Genomic DNA, 15,662 nt, shown 5'->3' on the forward strand with positions numbered 1-15,662 from the left:
GGTGAATCTTTAGTTTTCATTAAAAGAAAAATTAAAGAAATTGTGGCACTCCAATAAGGTGTCATTTGAAGATAACGGCGGGTGCAGGGAGATAATGCCCTAATTTCTGGTTATTTATTTAATTTTTAATAATTATTTATTTAGTTATCAATTTATATTATGTTTTGAATATTCTTAGTGAATTTAAATATGGAGATCGATTTAATTTTCCTTTTATGTTATGCTAATTAAATATTGTTGATTATGGTGAATAAATTAACAATTTAATCAATACTTTGCACAATTTTTAAATTTCTATGAATGTGTTGATTTAAAATATTATTGTTAGTTGTTGAAAATAACTTAGGTATTTTATTTTCATATGGAAACAATTAAATAATAATTTTGTGAGATTTGAGTATTGTTGTTTATGTGAATTGTGATCGGCCAAAAGGAAGGTCACAATTTGGCCAAATAACAAATACACTTACAATTATCGAATTAATTATTGATATTAGATTATTGTGCTGCAATTAGCCTATGTTGAATTGTTGATGAGTTATAATATCAATAATATTCTTTTTGGGAAAATCCAGTTTTTATTTTTTATCTCTGGATTTAATAAATTGTTTTGAAGACTTATCCCAATTATTAAATTATGCATATAAAGATATTATTATTAATTTTGAAAATAATTTTGGTAGTTTTATTTTCATAAAAATAAAATTAATAATAATTAAAGTTATATATGTTGCATAATTGTCTGATCCTTTTGGTTGGTGTTAATTTGATGAATCATGCTACCAAAGTAACCTCTGATTTCTGATATTTATATCTTTCAAAATTATCAGATGTCTGTGGATTTGTGTATTTATGTAATCGGCCTAAAGGAAGACTTTAGTTTGGCCAAATAACAGGTCCACATATAGTTAGATGGTGATAAACATGGATAACATGGATAATATAAAGTTATGCCATGTGAGTGATTGCCGGCCCAAAGGAAGGCTTTCACTTGACAGGATTGATTATCAATGTTTGATCACCACATTGAGAGTACCACTTGCAAGTTGATATTGTCGGTCCAAAGGAAGACTATCAATGTTGTGTTAGGTATCTTGTTATCCTCATTGAGTTTAATTATAAAGTATTTTTATAAATACTTAAGGTTAATTTCGAGCATATTTTGTTATTGAATTAGTTATTGTTAAATATTATTTAATTGCCTTACTGTGTATTTAAGAATAATTTTTATTCAAGTTTGCATGAATTTTTGATAAAGAAAGGAAACACTTCAACTTTTGCAAATCAATATCCCTCTAAGATTTAATTGGGATCTTGAAAAATAGGAGTAACCTTAATTACATAAGTATTATGACGGTGTTTTGCAACATTCAAGAGGATAATGTTTAATATTGAGGAAATAATTAGGAAAGTTTCTTAAGGATTGTTTTGAAAAGTACAAAAGGAATAGACTTTAAATTTTTGTTGACTATTTCTTAATAAAGAATAAAGAAACACTAGTGAGTACACTAAATGATCCAATGCATAATATTTAAAATATTCGAGGATTTACTTGTGCATTTGATACCATTTGAGATGTTATACAGTAGGTATGTAGTGGGTTATGATACTTATAATGGTAGATATTGAACACTTAATAACCTAATTTCTAACTGATGTTTCAAGGAAAATGAGTTAAGTAAGAAAAGATAAAATTGTACTCATTAATTGTTTATTTCCTTAAAGAAAGAAATTAAAGTTGGTACTAAGGTTTATTTGGAACATATGTTCGCCTAAACCACAAAAGAATCAAGCTTAGGACTTCTCTTAATATTTTTAGGAAATTTGAACATATAAGGAAAAAAAAAATGTTCCAAATACATTGCTACATGAGGTATAAAGAAAATTTGGCTTCTCACTTAGGGTATTTAACAAGTTAGACTTGCATATGAAAACTTACATTATGTGTTGAATAGACTTTGATATTTCTATTCGTTGCTTGTTGGTTCTCAAGATTAAACAGACATTCAAGTCTGTATTAGGAACGATCAAGGGGACATAACTGAAACTGTCAAATTAGGTGTTATTGAGAGTTTTAGTATTTTAGAACATTAATTTATAGTCTATTCAATATAACTTCTTTAAATGTTTAACAATATTGCATAAAGTTATAAGAAATTAAATTTACTCTCGTTAAGGGCACCAATATTTGATATAAGAGAGGTCTTTATTCCTGGATATCTTAAAAGTCATCATATATTAATTCGTAGTGAATGAAATCGTTATGAAATATGGTGGATTGAGAAGATAAGGTCTAGGATGTATTCATATCAAGAATGAAAGACAATTTTTGATAACTCTTAATTGGATCTAAAGAGTTATTAGGTGTTTAACAAAAAGGTTACATGCCCACTCATCAAAATCATATTAATTAGAGATCATAAAACTATTTGATTTTGATAATTTGAGTTGTCATCTAGATCCACCTTTGAGGCTATCACTAGTAGAAATATGGTCTTCCATGACAGTTGTGAATAGTAAAAAAGTTTGGATGAAAAAAAAAACTGTCATAAATAATTGGGGTGCGTTTTTGGCGGGAAAAACGCAACTTTTCGGATTTTGTAAGTTTTATGACAGTTAAAAACTGTCACGAAAAGGTGGCGGCGCGATTTTGGCCGGAAAAAACGGCAATTTACGAAAACTTTCGTGCTTTATGACATTTTATAATTGTCAAGAAAAAAAAATTCAAGTATTCCATGACAATTACGTTGACCATCTTGAGAATCTATGACATACAAAAAGTGTCACAAATGATTTTAAGCACTTTTCATTTCAGTCAGAAAAACTGCAGCTTTATGAATGATATTAATTATTTCTGGATTCTCCGGTCGTATCGAGTATAGATTTATGATTAATAGTTTCCCAAAATACTTCATGAAATAAGTAGAAAATGGTATTTCGTATAGTGGTATGCTTACACTTCGTAATTGTGCTCTTCCTCTTCGGTCTCGAGTTTGAGTCCGTAGATTTCCATTATTTTTTCAACCTTCTATTATTATATTTTTACAAAAAAGTACTTTTTACAATAAAAAATTAATAGAACTATAATTTTCATTTAAAATAAGTAATATATATTTATGTCGTATCCACATTTCCTTGTATAAATTTAATTCATCATGAAAATGAAAATACGATGATAAACATAAAATAATAATAATATGTTATTTCTAGTTTCACTAAGCATTCCGTAAATAAAATATTCATATTTAAATTAAACCCTCATTTTTCTTTTTCTTTTTTTTTTTATTGGAATGAAAGGTAGTCAACTTAATCTAATGCTTAGGAATTAATTTGGGTTTAAATTGGAACTAGTTGGTCCATGAACCTTTAAATTTTTTATAACATAAATTTTGAATGTTAGATAGAAATTTTTTAATTAAATCTTAGTTTTGAAATTTTGTTTTATTTTATTAAATTCTTCCCTAAATTTTTAAGAATATATAGTATAGCCGACATTGCAAGAATTATGAGTTTTTTTCCGACGTTTTTATTCTCGACGGGGCAAACATCTTTTTCCCAACTAATGAATAATAATCGGGACTTTGCAGACTATTGACTAAAATAATCAGGAAAGGAATACATTTTCGACGCTTTTATTCTCAACGCTGGGTGAAGTTACTCTTACTAATCCTTTGCCTAATAGTCAGACAAAATTTACTCCCGAAGGTTTTTGAAATAGTCGGGATGATGGAACTCTTAGGTATGCACAGCGGAAGCTAAGGATCATAATACACTTAATGAAGCAATTTAACCAAAATAAGCATGCTTGGAAAAATGATGGAAAAGGTAAAGAGAAAAAAGATTAACTTTATACCTTTGAAGACCTCCTCCATTATAACTTCTTCTCCTAATTCAATGGGACCACCAACGACAAATCCGTGCTATCCTCGGCTTGATGAACACGGTTGTGGGACCGAATTTTGAGTGAAAACAAAGGGAAAACACTAATGGCTAGGAGAAGACAATAGAAATTTAAGTGGAAAAATTCTGCACTTATGCAAGTAAGCATTAGCCTTATCCAAGTGATCTTCATCACCTATATAAAGACCAAATGCATGCAAAGACAAGCCTTGCATGCCTTCCACTTCAAACTCCACTAGCATGTAAAAGATAGGTGTCATTGCCTTGAAGAAACACTTCAAAAACCACTAGTTAGTGGGAAAATCCAACTTTGAAGTTAGATTTTCCCACTAACTTGATTTTTTAAATAAAACTTTGATAAAACTAATTTTTATAAAAATAAAAATTGAAATATCAATTTTCTATTAAAACAAAAACCAAGCCAAATCAATATCTCATATTAATTGGTCTTTGACACCTAAGCTTTATTAATCACTTTAATCAAATTACAACTCTTTTTCATGCTTTGAACTTATTTAAAACTAATTTAAATAAGTCATATTCTCCATAATAATTAAATGTCAATTAGATTATATATTATATCTCATATAAAATACAATATTCCCTTAAAAACCGAATTTGAACACTTCAAATTCTTGCTTCACCTAGTTCATCAATTTTATCCTTTATGAGCTAGCATGGAGACCCGTTGGACCTACAGATCATGGGCTCCAACGATTCGAGACTAACCGGTCAAATTCTTTAACTTAGTTAATCAACATTTGTTAACTAACAAGATTGTCCACTATAGCCTGTAGATGCACTCCCTTCACTGTAGATATATTTGTGTCCATTCGATATAACTGTCATCGGTAAGTTGATCCTTCACAGGTCGTTCGTAACCTCAGCTAGGTAAAAAAAAACGTTTTACCCCTGAGTTACATCTTTTCTCCTTAAGTACCACTATCCCTCTAATGAACAATTGATTTAGGATCAAATCACTAAATCCAATTCCTCTTGGGCCAGTGAGAGGATGGGGCGCCTTGATCAAGACCCGGGATCAGCCCTTTAGGGAACAACCTCTCTACTATCCCTAAATCGGGTAGGAGTAAATTTCGTCTTGCTAATTCTATATCCCCAGCTATCTACCCAATCTTATCCCTGAAATGGGAGGCATATTGAGCAGCGCTGATGAACTTACTCTTACCTATGCAGATCAAGGGAGAATCCTGAATAAATAGGAGTTCATAGATGGCTCATGATTTAGATCAAGTTATTTAGGTCATCGATAAATGAAATTAATCAGTGTTATACGTAAACGGTGTTAATACGTAACAGTGATTATTTCAGGGTCAGTCTTACCTAATCTCATTGTGTAGAACACCCCCGCTCACATGTTTCTACACGAACGAATCAGGATCACTTCGTTTATGACACCTTACAACATTTGTAACAATCATAAAGCAGACCGTATTCAATGGTGTCTCCAGGAAAAGGTACCCAACTTGATCCATGTACTATAGACTGTTTAGGCTATTTACTTGAACTTGATCCAGTTTATGTCTCCACATAAAGTCCAAGTACTCATTATAATAGCCAAGAGTTCGTAGTTTATTGGATTTATTAAAAAACAAATTCACTTTCATTTAACAACATTTGTCTGAATAACCTTACATTAATGTTCACTGTTTACAAACTACGAGTTTTAGGACAGAGTACCCAACACGGGAGAGGTTTATATATTCCCGACTATTTTATTATATAGTCGGACAAAATTTGTTCTTGATTTTTTTAAATTACCACTCCCGACTATTTTTAGAAAAAAGTCGAATAGTGGACTTTACATCAATATTTTAATAAATTCTTGTGCGCTATTGTTTTTAATTTTTTTAAAAATATTACAATTCCTGAAAATTTTCGAAATAGTCGGGACATATTAATATTCCCGACTATTTTAAAATAGCACCAGTAATATTTTTATTAAAAATTACAACTCCCGACTCTTTTGAGAAAGAGTCAGAAAAAATTGACTTTCCCAATAATTGTCTGGCAATATTGTTTTATTTTTTAAAATATTATTCTAAATAGACGGGGAAAAGTGAATCTAGCCTATTTATAAAACTATACTTTTGTTTTTAAATTAAAAAGTTTTTAAAAATTTTGTCTTTTTAAATAATTATAATTACAAAACTAAAAACTTTTACCATTTTTTTTAAATGAACAATCGGGAAAGGGATTTGAAATCCCTAATCCCCTTTTCTTCTCCCTCCTCGTCTCCTTCTCTTTCGAAGCCGCCAAGTCGAATCGTCTGTCGTTCGCTGCTTTCGGAACTGTCCGCTACCGTCGCGCTTTCGTCCGTCTTCCACTGTCCACCGCTATCGCTCTATCGTACTGCCCATTTCTCACGCTCTTTCCTTCGCTTGCTTCTTCCTTCCTAGGTATTGTCTCAAATCTTTTTCTTCTTAGTTTGGTCTGTTTCTGCTCTACAATTTACGCCCAACTTGCCTCTACTGCCGTCGATGAAACTATGTTGTTTCTGCTCTACAATTTCTGCTCTACAAACTATGTAAAATATGTCAAAATTGACAGGTACTGGGTACAACTATGCATAGCAATTTTTAAAAACATTTCAAAATAGGTTTATATGATTCATAAATGTCAACAAAATAGGTTTCGTGACAAAAAAAAAACATTCAAAATCGTTTCGTGACAATTAACTGTAACCGAAGCCCAAATTTCTACTAGTGTATATTCACTAATATGTTAAAGGATACTACTATCTCGCGGTAAAGAGTTACTTTGAGTGGGAGTTTGTATTTTCTTAAATTAGACATGTGGTTTTCCTTTTGTGCAGAATAAAGAAGATGATTTATTTTGTTACTCTGAATGATTCTATTTCTAAATGTAGTATAACATAAAGCTATAAAGCGTAAATTTTGATCTTTTTAAGGAATAAAGTTGGACCAGTTGGGAATAGACATGTTTAGATCATATTACATGTAATTCCCATGCTGCTCTTCCACACTTGATCCATGTCATTGAGTATATTTGGTGTGATGATCATTGAAGGTTGAGTCGCGATTATACATCTGATAACAGCCGCTTTGGTTCTTTATCGATATGCTAGATGGACCAGATTGTTATTAAAGGGAAGTTTATTTTAATAGCATTGAGTTGTGCACTAAAGAATAAATTAATATAATTGTAAGTAAAGAAAGTTGTTACCTAAGTGGGAGATTGTTGGAATTAATTTAAAAATTAATTCGGTAACAAATTAAAGAGCAATTATATTTGGGCTATTTAATGGGCATATGAGTGATCTTGATTATGTACCCATGACTTCCCATTGAGTGGTGTGGCTTGCTGACTAGAAATTTACCAAATTTTAGGGGATTATGGGAAACCCTACGATTAACCTATAAATATATGGTTATGGTCTTCAATACACTATGTTTCTTGAGCCTCCTGTTCCCCATCAAACAGAGAGTATTGCCCATATTTGGTTTGAGTTGCATAGTTGAGGAAGACCACAAACCACAACTTCTTGCAGATCATGATCAATGTATCTAATGATTTCAGGTAATTCTAATCCCTTTATAGATTTTAGTTTTCTTCCATGCTTAGATCCTTGGTCTTGATTGTTGTGGAATTTTATGGCTTTTATTTTAGAATAATCATGAATTAGGATTTATTTAATTTTTCCAGCCTTCGCTAGAACAAACGTCGACATTGATGACTTTGGGGGACACTTTTGATAAAGCCTACGAACAAAGAAAAACATAGAAATTTTCCCGACACTTAAATGGCGATGAATGTCGACGTTTGTTTTATGCGTCGGGAAAAGTTACCGTTTCTTAATGCTTTTTGGAAGTTTTCCCGGTGTTTTGTAGAGCGTCTGAAAATATCTTAAAAAAAACCTGTCTCGTTGTCCTTCGCCTACCCCCGCGTCCAGTCGTCGTCGCTCGCCTCCCACCGTCACCGCTCACCTCCCGCCGCTGCCGCTTCTCTCCTGCCATCGGCTTCTCTCGATCGTTTCTCTACTCCAAGGTTTATGATAAATTCTTCTTTTTAGGAGTTTTACATTTTGACTTACACATCTACTCTTCGAATAAAAGAACAAAAGTGATTTTCATACCCCATCTGAACCCATCAACGAAGAGTCCATATTTTTCTTATACATTTACAAGTTCTTATTGACTTAATTTGTTGTCCAAGCTTGCTCCTATAATTTAATTTAATTTAATCTTACAATAACCTCCAGCTTCAACAATTAGTTCTATAATTATATTTTACATGATGAAGGTTGTTCTTGTTTGAGGTTCTCCGGCAAGTCTGAGCATAGATTTGATAGTTTTGTGTTTGATATTGGAGCGGATTCAAGCGTGTTGGTGGGAATTTGAACTCTCAGCTTCGAGCTTCGAGGTTGGATTGTGGTTCGGTTTCTGGACGGCGGGGTTTTGGTTTTGAGATTATTAGTTGGAATAATTGTCTATCTTTAAGTAGAGAACTGGTGTTCGTGTTTCTCATACTGTTCCTTGAGGAGGAGAAGTTTAAGGAATCCGTGCACAAGTAAGTTTTTCCCTCCATGGTCTCCCTTAATTGTGTATTGGAGTTGTTCAATTTAGTTGAATGGAATTAGACAAGAAGAGGGGAAGAAAAATTTGTGAATATGAATAATGGTAGTTGGGTATGTGTGTTGAATGAATGCTAAAACATATCACTTATTAATCTTCGTGAGTGAGTAATTTAATAGAGGAAGAAGAATATATAATTGTTGTCTTATTTTCAAGTTCCACTTTTCATTTACTTGATTAAGATAGGAGATACTAAAAGATTGTTTACTTGAAGATTGATTCAATTGCCCCATTAATCTAAAGGTCCTTTTGTCTTAAAAAAAACACAGACACATTTAGACCCATTTTGGTTACTTTGTGGTTTTTGAGGAAATGGGCTAGATGATTTAGAGTCATTTGAAGCTAGTTTATGGACACAAATAGCATGTAGAGCTTTTAAGACACTTACATAGCTTCACGATGGTTTAAGTGCATTAGGCTCACATAGGACGCATTTAATTTCATTGGGCACTTTTTAGACCCATTTTAGCTACTTTGTGGTTTTCGGGGTGGACTATATGCTTTACGATCATTTGAAGCTAGTTTATGGACCCAAATGGCATGTAAGAGCTTTTAAGATACTTACGTAATGCACATTCAATTTCATTTTTGCCTTAAAAAACACCCTTAGGCACTTTTTAGTCCAATTTTGGATACTTTGTGACTTTCGAGGGTGGGCTAGACGGTTATTGGTCATTTGAAGCTACTTGTTTGATCCAAATGGGAGTGTGGGAGCTTTTATGACAGTTACGTAGCTACGGGGTTGTGGTACATGGATTATATATAGTGGATTAAGTTTGCTTAGGAGCATTTAGAAGTACATTTTGGCCACCATACCTCACTTAGCCACTTTCTTTTTTATACTTTCCAGGTTTCATGAGTGGGATAAAGTCTTAAATATGTCGTTTATTACTTCACGAATATTTTTTTTTTGAAAATCTATTTCGTCTTTTTGCAATTCTTTTGTTTGTTTATATTAAACACATTCTAATTATTCAGGTATGTAGTTCTTAATCTTGAATGGTCATTTTGCAAAAATGCCAACATGGAAGAAGATCAAAGAATTTTAGGATTAGTTATTTTGTTTTATATATACTTTGATACTTTCTAAACTGTAACGAAGAACAGACAACAAATTTATTGTGTAAAGATATTTGTAGTTTAATAAATTAACTTTTATAGTATTGTTTACGTGTTAAATGATACTATTGATAATATTAGGTTCAAATATTGAACTATATAAACAAAATAAATAAATAAATGTCATCTATGCCGATGATTTTAGCATTGGCAAAAGCGACGAGAAAGGTTGAGATTTACCGACGCTTAAAAAGCGTCAGCATATCCTATTTTTGTTGACGCTTTCAAAAGTGTTGGCATAGCCTGCTTTTCCCGACGCTTTTTCAAAAGCGTTGGCAAAACCTATCGCGACAGACTTACGCTGACGCTTTTGTTGACGATTTTTGTTTCATCAGCAGCAACTTTTCCCGACGCTTTTTAGCGTCAGGAAAAACAAAAAATATTGTGTGACGCATGCCAACAACATACCATTTGACAAAACATTTATAGAGATTTCCTTACCTTGATCATTTCCTACCGTGTCTCTTCAAGTGACTCTTCTTATGGCAGTAAAAATATTCAATATCACCACTCTCACTTTTCTGATCATGTTTCTGTTGTTTTCCATAATTCATCACCTCTTTGTCTTTGCTCTGAACTGTCAAATCTGACTTCATAGAGTTCTCCATATCATAAGTGGATGCATAATTCTTTCCACTTCCTTTCCTTTGAATCTCCTCAACAATTACAGCATTGCAGATTTCTGAAAATTTTAGACTTCCATTCTCGTACGAATTCGACACAGTCTGTGTCTTTTTCCAACTCTCTGGCAAATAATACAACAACTTTATAACCTTCACTTCCTTTAAAAAGTGATCTTCATCGAATTTAACTGATTCATCAGTTTAGTCACCTCGTGTATGTGAGAGTTCACCAAAGGGTCTTCCTCCATATTAATGTTGAAGTATCTCAAGATGAGATATGTCTTGCTATTGTAGATAGTTTTTCATATCTGTCTGTTAGCGCATTCATCCGTCATATCACCGTCATCTCATGCACCACGGGACTTGCCACGTTCATTGACAAACACGACCTGATGATTACTACGATCGTTAATCGATCTCTGCCAATTCCTTGTCTAGCATCCTAGTCTGTCGTTCTTTCAGAATTTTGTGCATCTTCTTATACCTGAGAAGATCTTTCACCCATATCCTCCAATACTCAAAATTCTCCCCGTCAAATCTAAAAATCCCCTCGAAGTTGGACTTTCCAATGGATCCCATGATACTAAACCTTACAGCTCTCATACCACTTGTTGGGAAAATTACTTACCCTTTTCCCCTTCCACAGTTCTTTAGTTAAAACTAAATCCAACCACAATAATGAGAGAATATAGGGAAAGTACAAAAATTACACAAGAATTTATATTGATTCATCAACTATGGCTATGTCCAGTCTTCCGCTACACGCGGGTTCTACAATAATGGGATTTGATACAATGGGCATATCTCTCACATCTAGAGGCTTCAAAAAAAGCCACATAGCTATTAGGAACTACAACAATAGAATCTTAGGAATACAATAATGAAAACCTGACCAAATACTCACGAGAACTGGTGGTCGACAATGCACTATAACCCGAGATCTCGAATTCATCACTACTCTACCAAAAACTGCCTCACAGCCCTCTGAATTTGTGCATCAACACTGTTTTAGCCACCACTTAATTATAATATCCGCGTCTCAACGCTACAAACACCCCCAACGTCAAAACACTAAACGCGCGTGCCTTTTCTTTTCTGCCTATTTATGACAACATTTCAACTTTGGCCCTTCGGGTCAGCTGGCTTCTACAACATCTCTTCATTCCTTATTTCTATTCATCCATTGATTTGACTCCATCAATGCCAACAATTTTCTAGAATTGCTAGTTGGCCTCCGCTATCTCTCCACTAAATAGGTGGTCTTTTTCTTCAGAGAAAGCTTTTCCCAAAAAATATCAAATAGATCAAGATCCAATTTCGAATCATTACTTGGTGAACATCATCTATCATCATCTCTATTAAGACTACTTTAAGACTGAAGAGAAGCCCTTTCAACAATGTCTATAACCAAACTCATAGGAACAAACTTTTATTAAAATTCAAACATAATTATTGAAATGGAACCTATAATAATACCCAAGCCAAAACATTCAACACCTTACAATCGCAAACAATGTTGTGTGGAGACTTTTCATAATACAAAATTATAGAAACAATTAAAGGATGCTCCATAAGACAAACTTTTTTTTTCCTAGTACAATCATAAGACACAAACTTGGTTGAGTTGAAGCACAAGGATCTAGTCTTCGATTTCAAAGAATGTCCCTAATTCCTTTCCAAAGTTGTAACCGGTGTGATCAACGACCTGCAATGTAGTCAATCCAAATGAAAATGGAAATATTATTTTTTTTATGTGTTTTATTAAAAATTTTATGGATTTGAAATCAGAAACTTATTGTTATTTACTTAAACGGTTTGGAATCATAATTCATATAACTAAAAAGTGTGCTAATATTTTTTTAATTAAAATAGTAATAAATTTTAATTTATTTGATTAATATTTCGTTGATAGTAAATATTTTTATTATAAAAATTTATTTAATATTAACAAAAAATAAATAATTAAAATAAAATTACATCAACTAAAATAGATTAATATAATTTTTATTATATCATTAATGTAAAATGTTAATAAGATATATTTCTATTATTCAATAATAATGAATTCTATTTTAACCATTTTATTGATACTAGTTAATAATAATACAGTAAAATTAAATAATTGATAAATTAAAATTTTATATTAAAATCACATCAATTAATAAAAATGTATAATTTTTTATTAGAAGAAAAAATATTAGTACTAAGAATAAACAAAGAAAGAATAAAATTGTAAAATAAATAATTAAAAATTTATGGTTTCGTAGATGAATGAAAGAGTAAAAGTCGTGAAATAATGATTGAAAACATACAGGATCTACATAATAAAGAACAACGAGAATAAGATTGATGAAAAAGTGTGAGATCTACGGAATAGAAAACAAGGAAAACGAGATTGATGGGGTTGTAGGACAAGTATGATAGGTAGATGGGATCAGACTTCAATGCCACTAGGAATTTTCTATTAAGAATATGAATAAGACCCCAAAGTTTGTGCTAATTTGTTATCATATCCATACTTAATCTCATATTTATATTCTTAATATTTTTCCAGACTTGAAATTAATTCGGGGTCAAATAAATGAAGTATTATATAAAATATACCATAGAAGTCTATTTCAAAATCAATTACTCTGATACCATATTAAATTACCAACTAAATTTAAAAACTTAAATTTATAAATTGCAATATATTTAGGTCATTCTTTTTCACATTCTTTAACAAATTCACTCAACCATCTTGATGTTCTAACTTGTTAGCTAAATATATGTTTTAGCATTTAATGTTTGGTTGATTCTCCCATTTATATTATATTCTCTTTGGATTTAATATTTTTCAATTATGTCTTTTCTATTTGTAAATATTTAAAATGATTTAGGATAAATTTACGTGATATAATACTTAACGTAACAATTAGAGAGAAAAGATGATAGTTCCTATCAATTTTTGAGAAGTTGACAAAAGTTTTCTTACTTTTCCCTTTTTTTAAGATTAATTCCTCCTTTAATAGTTTTCTATTCACTAAATTTAATCAATTTAACATTTAATCAATTTCAACATTCAACAACAAATATATATATATATAACTAAAATATAATTTGTTTTAAAAAAACTAAAAATATTACAATGTAAAAGACTAGATTGAAAAATTTTAAATTAAACTATAAGAATTCAATTTAAAAAAATATAAATAAATATTAGCTAGATACTAAGACATATATTATCTTTTTTGAGTGTGAAAAAGAATTCTGATATTATTTTGCCGTGTTTTGATCAGGATATTAAATTTACGTCAACATATGATTTTCCACGATATTTCTATAGGTTTGCCTTCATGGATTCAACATTGATATTAGGGATGAATTTGACATCGACATTTAAAATCTTAGTTTCGACAAAGACGGAGAAATATAACTCACATTAGTATGGCTTCTTTCCAAGTTGTAGAACACCCTTTTGTCCTCCCTTGTGAGAGGGCCTACGTGCCAAGTCCCTCTATGCATCATAACAAACTTTGGACCTGTAATCTTGAAGGCGCGAACTTCTTCAACTGCAGGAGCCACATAGTAATGACCACAGGCAGATCTCACGGCTTTCTCATGGTTAACTCCAATCTCACTTTTAACAACAGATGGTTTTGCAACTGCAAGATACCACACTTTGCTATCCGATGACCCGAGGCACTGTGTCGTTCCCGCATGATGCGCAAGCTTCCCGAATTTAAGAGGTGCATCCTCGACGTTTATAAGATAAAACCTGTTTGTCGAGATCGATCTTGTTAGACTACGCGTTTTTTGAATTGGGTTGATTCAATTTAGGAAGTAGAATACTGAGTAGGTTGGGCAAAATCTTACCTTCTAACCCTTTGTTTCTTTTTTTTTTTTTGTATATATAACGGAAAACTTTAATATCTTGATTTTTCTATGTAATTTTTTTGGATATTAGACTACAAGGAGGGAAAAGCCCTCCAGCTCCTTCCTTCTTCGCTCGCTTTTGTTCATGTGAAAATAAATCGATCGAGAGTGAAGGGATTAGAAGCTTTTACCTCGGAATTTCGTTGTCGAAGTCCAATTTAGCGTCTTGTGGTCCAAATTTTTGGTTAAAATTTACAGGCTCAATCACTTGGCCATATTCTGCAAAGTTCTCTGGAGTAGCTTCAATGGCCTTCAGCTTCAATGTCACTTTTTCCATTTTCCTTCTCTTGGAATTTTACAAAAAGCTTCTGAAGCCAAAGATTCACCAAATCTATGAAAGTACTCACAAGAATATTTCCTCATTTAGCATATAAATAATAGGGATATGAAGAAGAGACACAATGCCAGCAAATAATTGAGAGAAAATGGCCACATAAATCAAACCAAAAGAGCAATAATGCATGGTGGTCCACATGACAACAGTCTTTTTCTTTACCAACCATAATACTCAGTGTTGATTGCGATGGAATAATCTCCTACTTCTACCGCATAAATAAGCATAAAATAATCGAGAAATTTAAAGGAACCAGTAAAATAAAGAAACACATGAAATCGTTCGATTAACTAGAGTTTGTATACCATACTTGATGATTAAAACTCAAGTCCATAAGTTCCTTTTATAGTAGTTGGAACATTTTTTTTTTGGTATCATTTTTATGTGGGACAACTTCTAAGTGAGCACACTCTCTTTTTGTATCTTTACGACAAACTTCAATTCTAATATTTTGTCACAACCCAACAGATCGTTCAATAGACATCTTCCCCATGGAAAAATCTCTCTTATCTCTCTTTATGTATTCATCATTATTAATTGTACATGGTCAATAAGAAATACGCCTATAACTTAACAAGCCAAAACGAACAGAGTTTGCCGGTTGTAAGTTCGATCCCCACCTCCACATGGTGTACTAAAAAAAACAACAAAAACAAAAAATAGTATCAAACATATGGTTTAGAATTTATGTTAATTATTATTATTATTTTCGCAAACAGAATTTATGTTAATTATTGAGGGTACTATTTTTTTAAGCGAATTATTGAGAGTACCTTTAGTGCTCTTAATTAAAAAATGTCAAGTGGTAGGACATAAAAAAAAAATGGCCTAATTTTTTTATTAAACTTATCATGTGATCCTAATTTCTTAAATTATTTTTTATTCCTTATTAATCTTGTAAAATTTTAAATTAATTTATTTTAGTAAAAAGAATAGGTTAAATTACCAACGTAAACATTGATCAATTGGCGTAAACATTGATCATTGACTTAAGTACCTATCTCGAATTAAAAGATTATGAGTTTGAATCTCCAATCTACATGTTGTACTAAAAAAGTTATAAATAAAATATTAAAGTTGTTAACAAAAAGCTGTGTAATTAAATTATATATTATTTATTAATATATATGAACACTTGGACATGTCACTTCAAAGAAA

General features: G+C 31.6%; 1 protein-coding gene across 1 annotated transcript; it reads right to left on the reverse strand.

Annotated features, from left to right (window-relative positions):
* Window positions 1-11,659: 11,659 nt before the first annotated feature.
* On the reverse strand, window positions 11,660-14,528 carry LOC111021697 (uncharacterized). Its single transcript, XM_022298734.2, has 3 exons — window positions 14,302-14,528; window positions 13,676-14,012; window positions 11,660-11,960 (listed from the first exon to the last, which is right to left on the reverse strand). Exons 1-3 carry the CDS (start codon window positions 14,445-14,447, stop codon window positions 11,895-11,897), a joined length of 549 nt encoding a protein of 182 aa, XP_022154426.1. The 5' UTR covers window positions 14,448-14,528; the 3' UTR covers window positions 11,660-11,894.
* Between the last annotated feature and the right edge of the window lie 1,134 nt (window positions 14,529-15,662).

Source organism: Momordica charantia, assembly GCF_013281855.1.
Source record: "Momordica charantia cultivar OHB3-1 chromosome 11 unlocalized genomic scaffold, Mcharantia_2.0 BLBB01000011.1, whole genome shotgun sequence".
Classification (NCBI taxonomy): Eukaryota; Viridiplantae; Streptophyta; class Magnoliopsida; order Cucurbitales; family Cucurbitaceae; genus Momordica; species Momordica charantia.

Coding starts and splice junctions, on each gene's coding strand:
- LOC111021697 (XM_022298734.2), bottom strand. CDS start 14,447: ATGGAAAAAGTGACATTGAAGCTGAAGGCCATTGAAGCTACTCCAGAG. Junction 14,013..14,301: donor TTCGACAACGAAATTCCGAG/GTAAAAGCTTCT, acceptor CTCGACAAACAG/GTTTTATCTTATAAACGTCG. Junction 11,961..13,675: donor TGGAAAGAAGCCATACTAAT/GTGAGTTATATT, acceptor ACTACATTGCAG/GTCGTTGATCACACCGGTTA.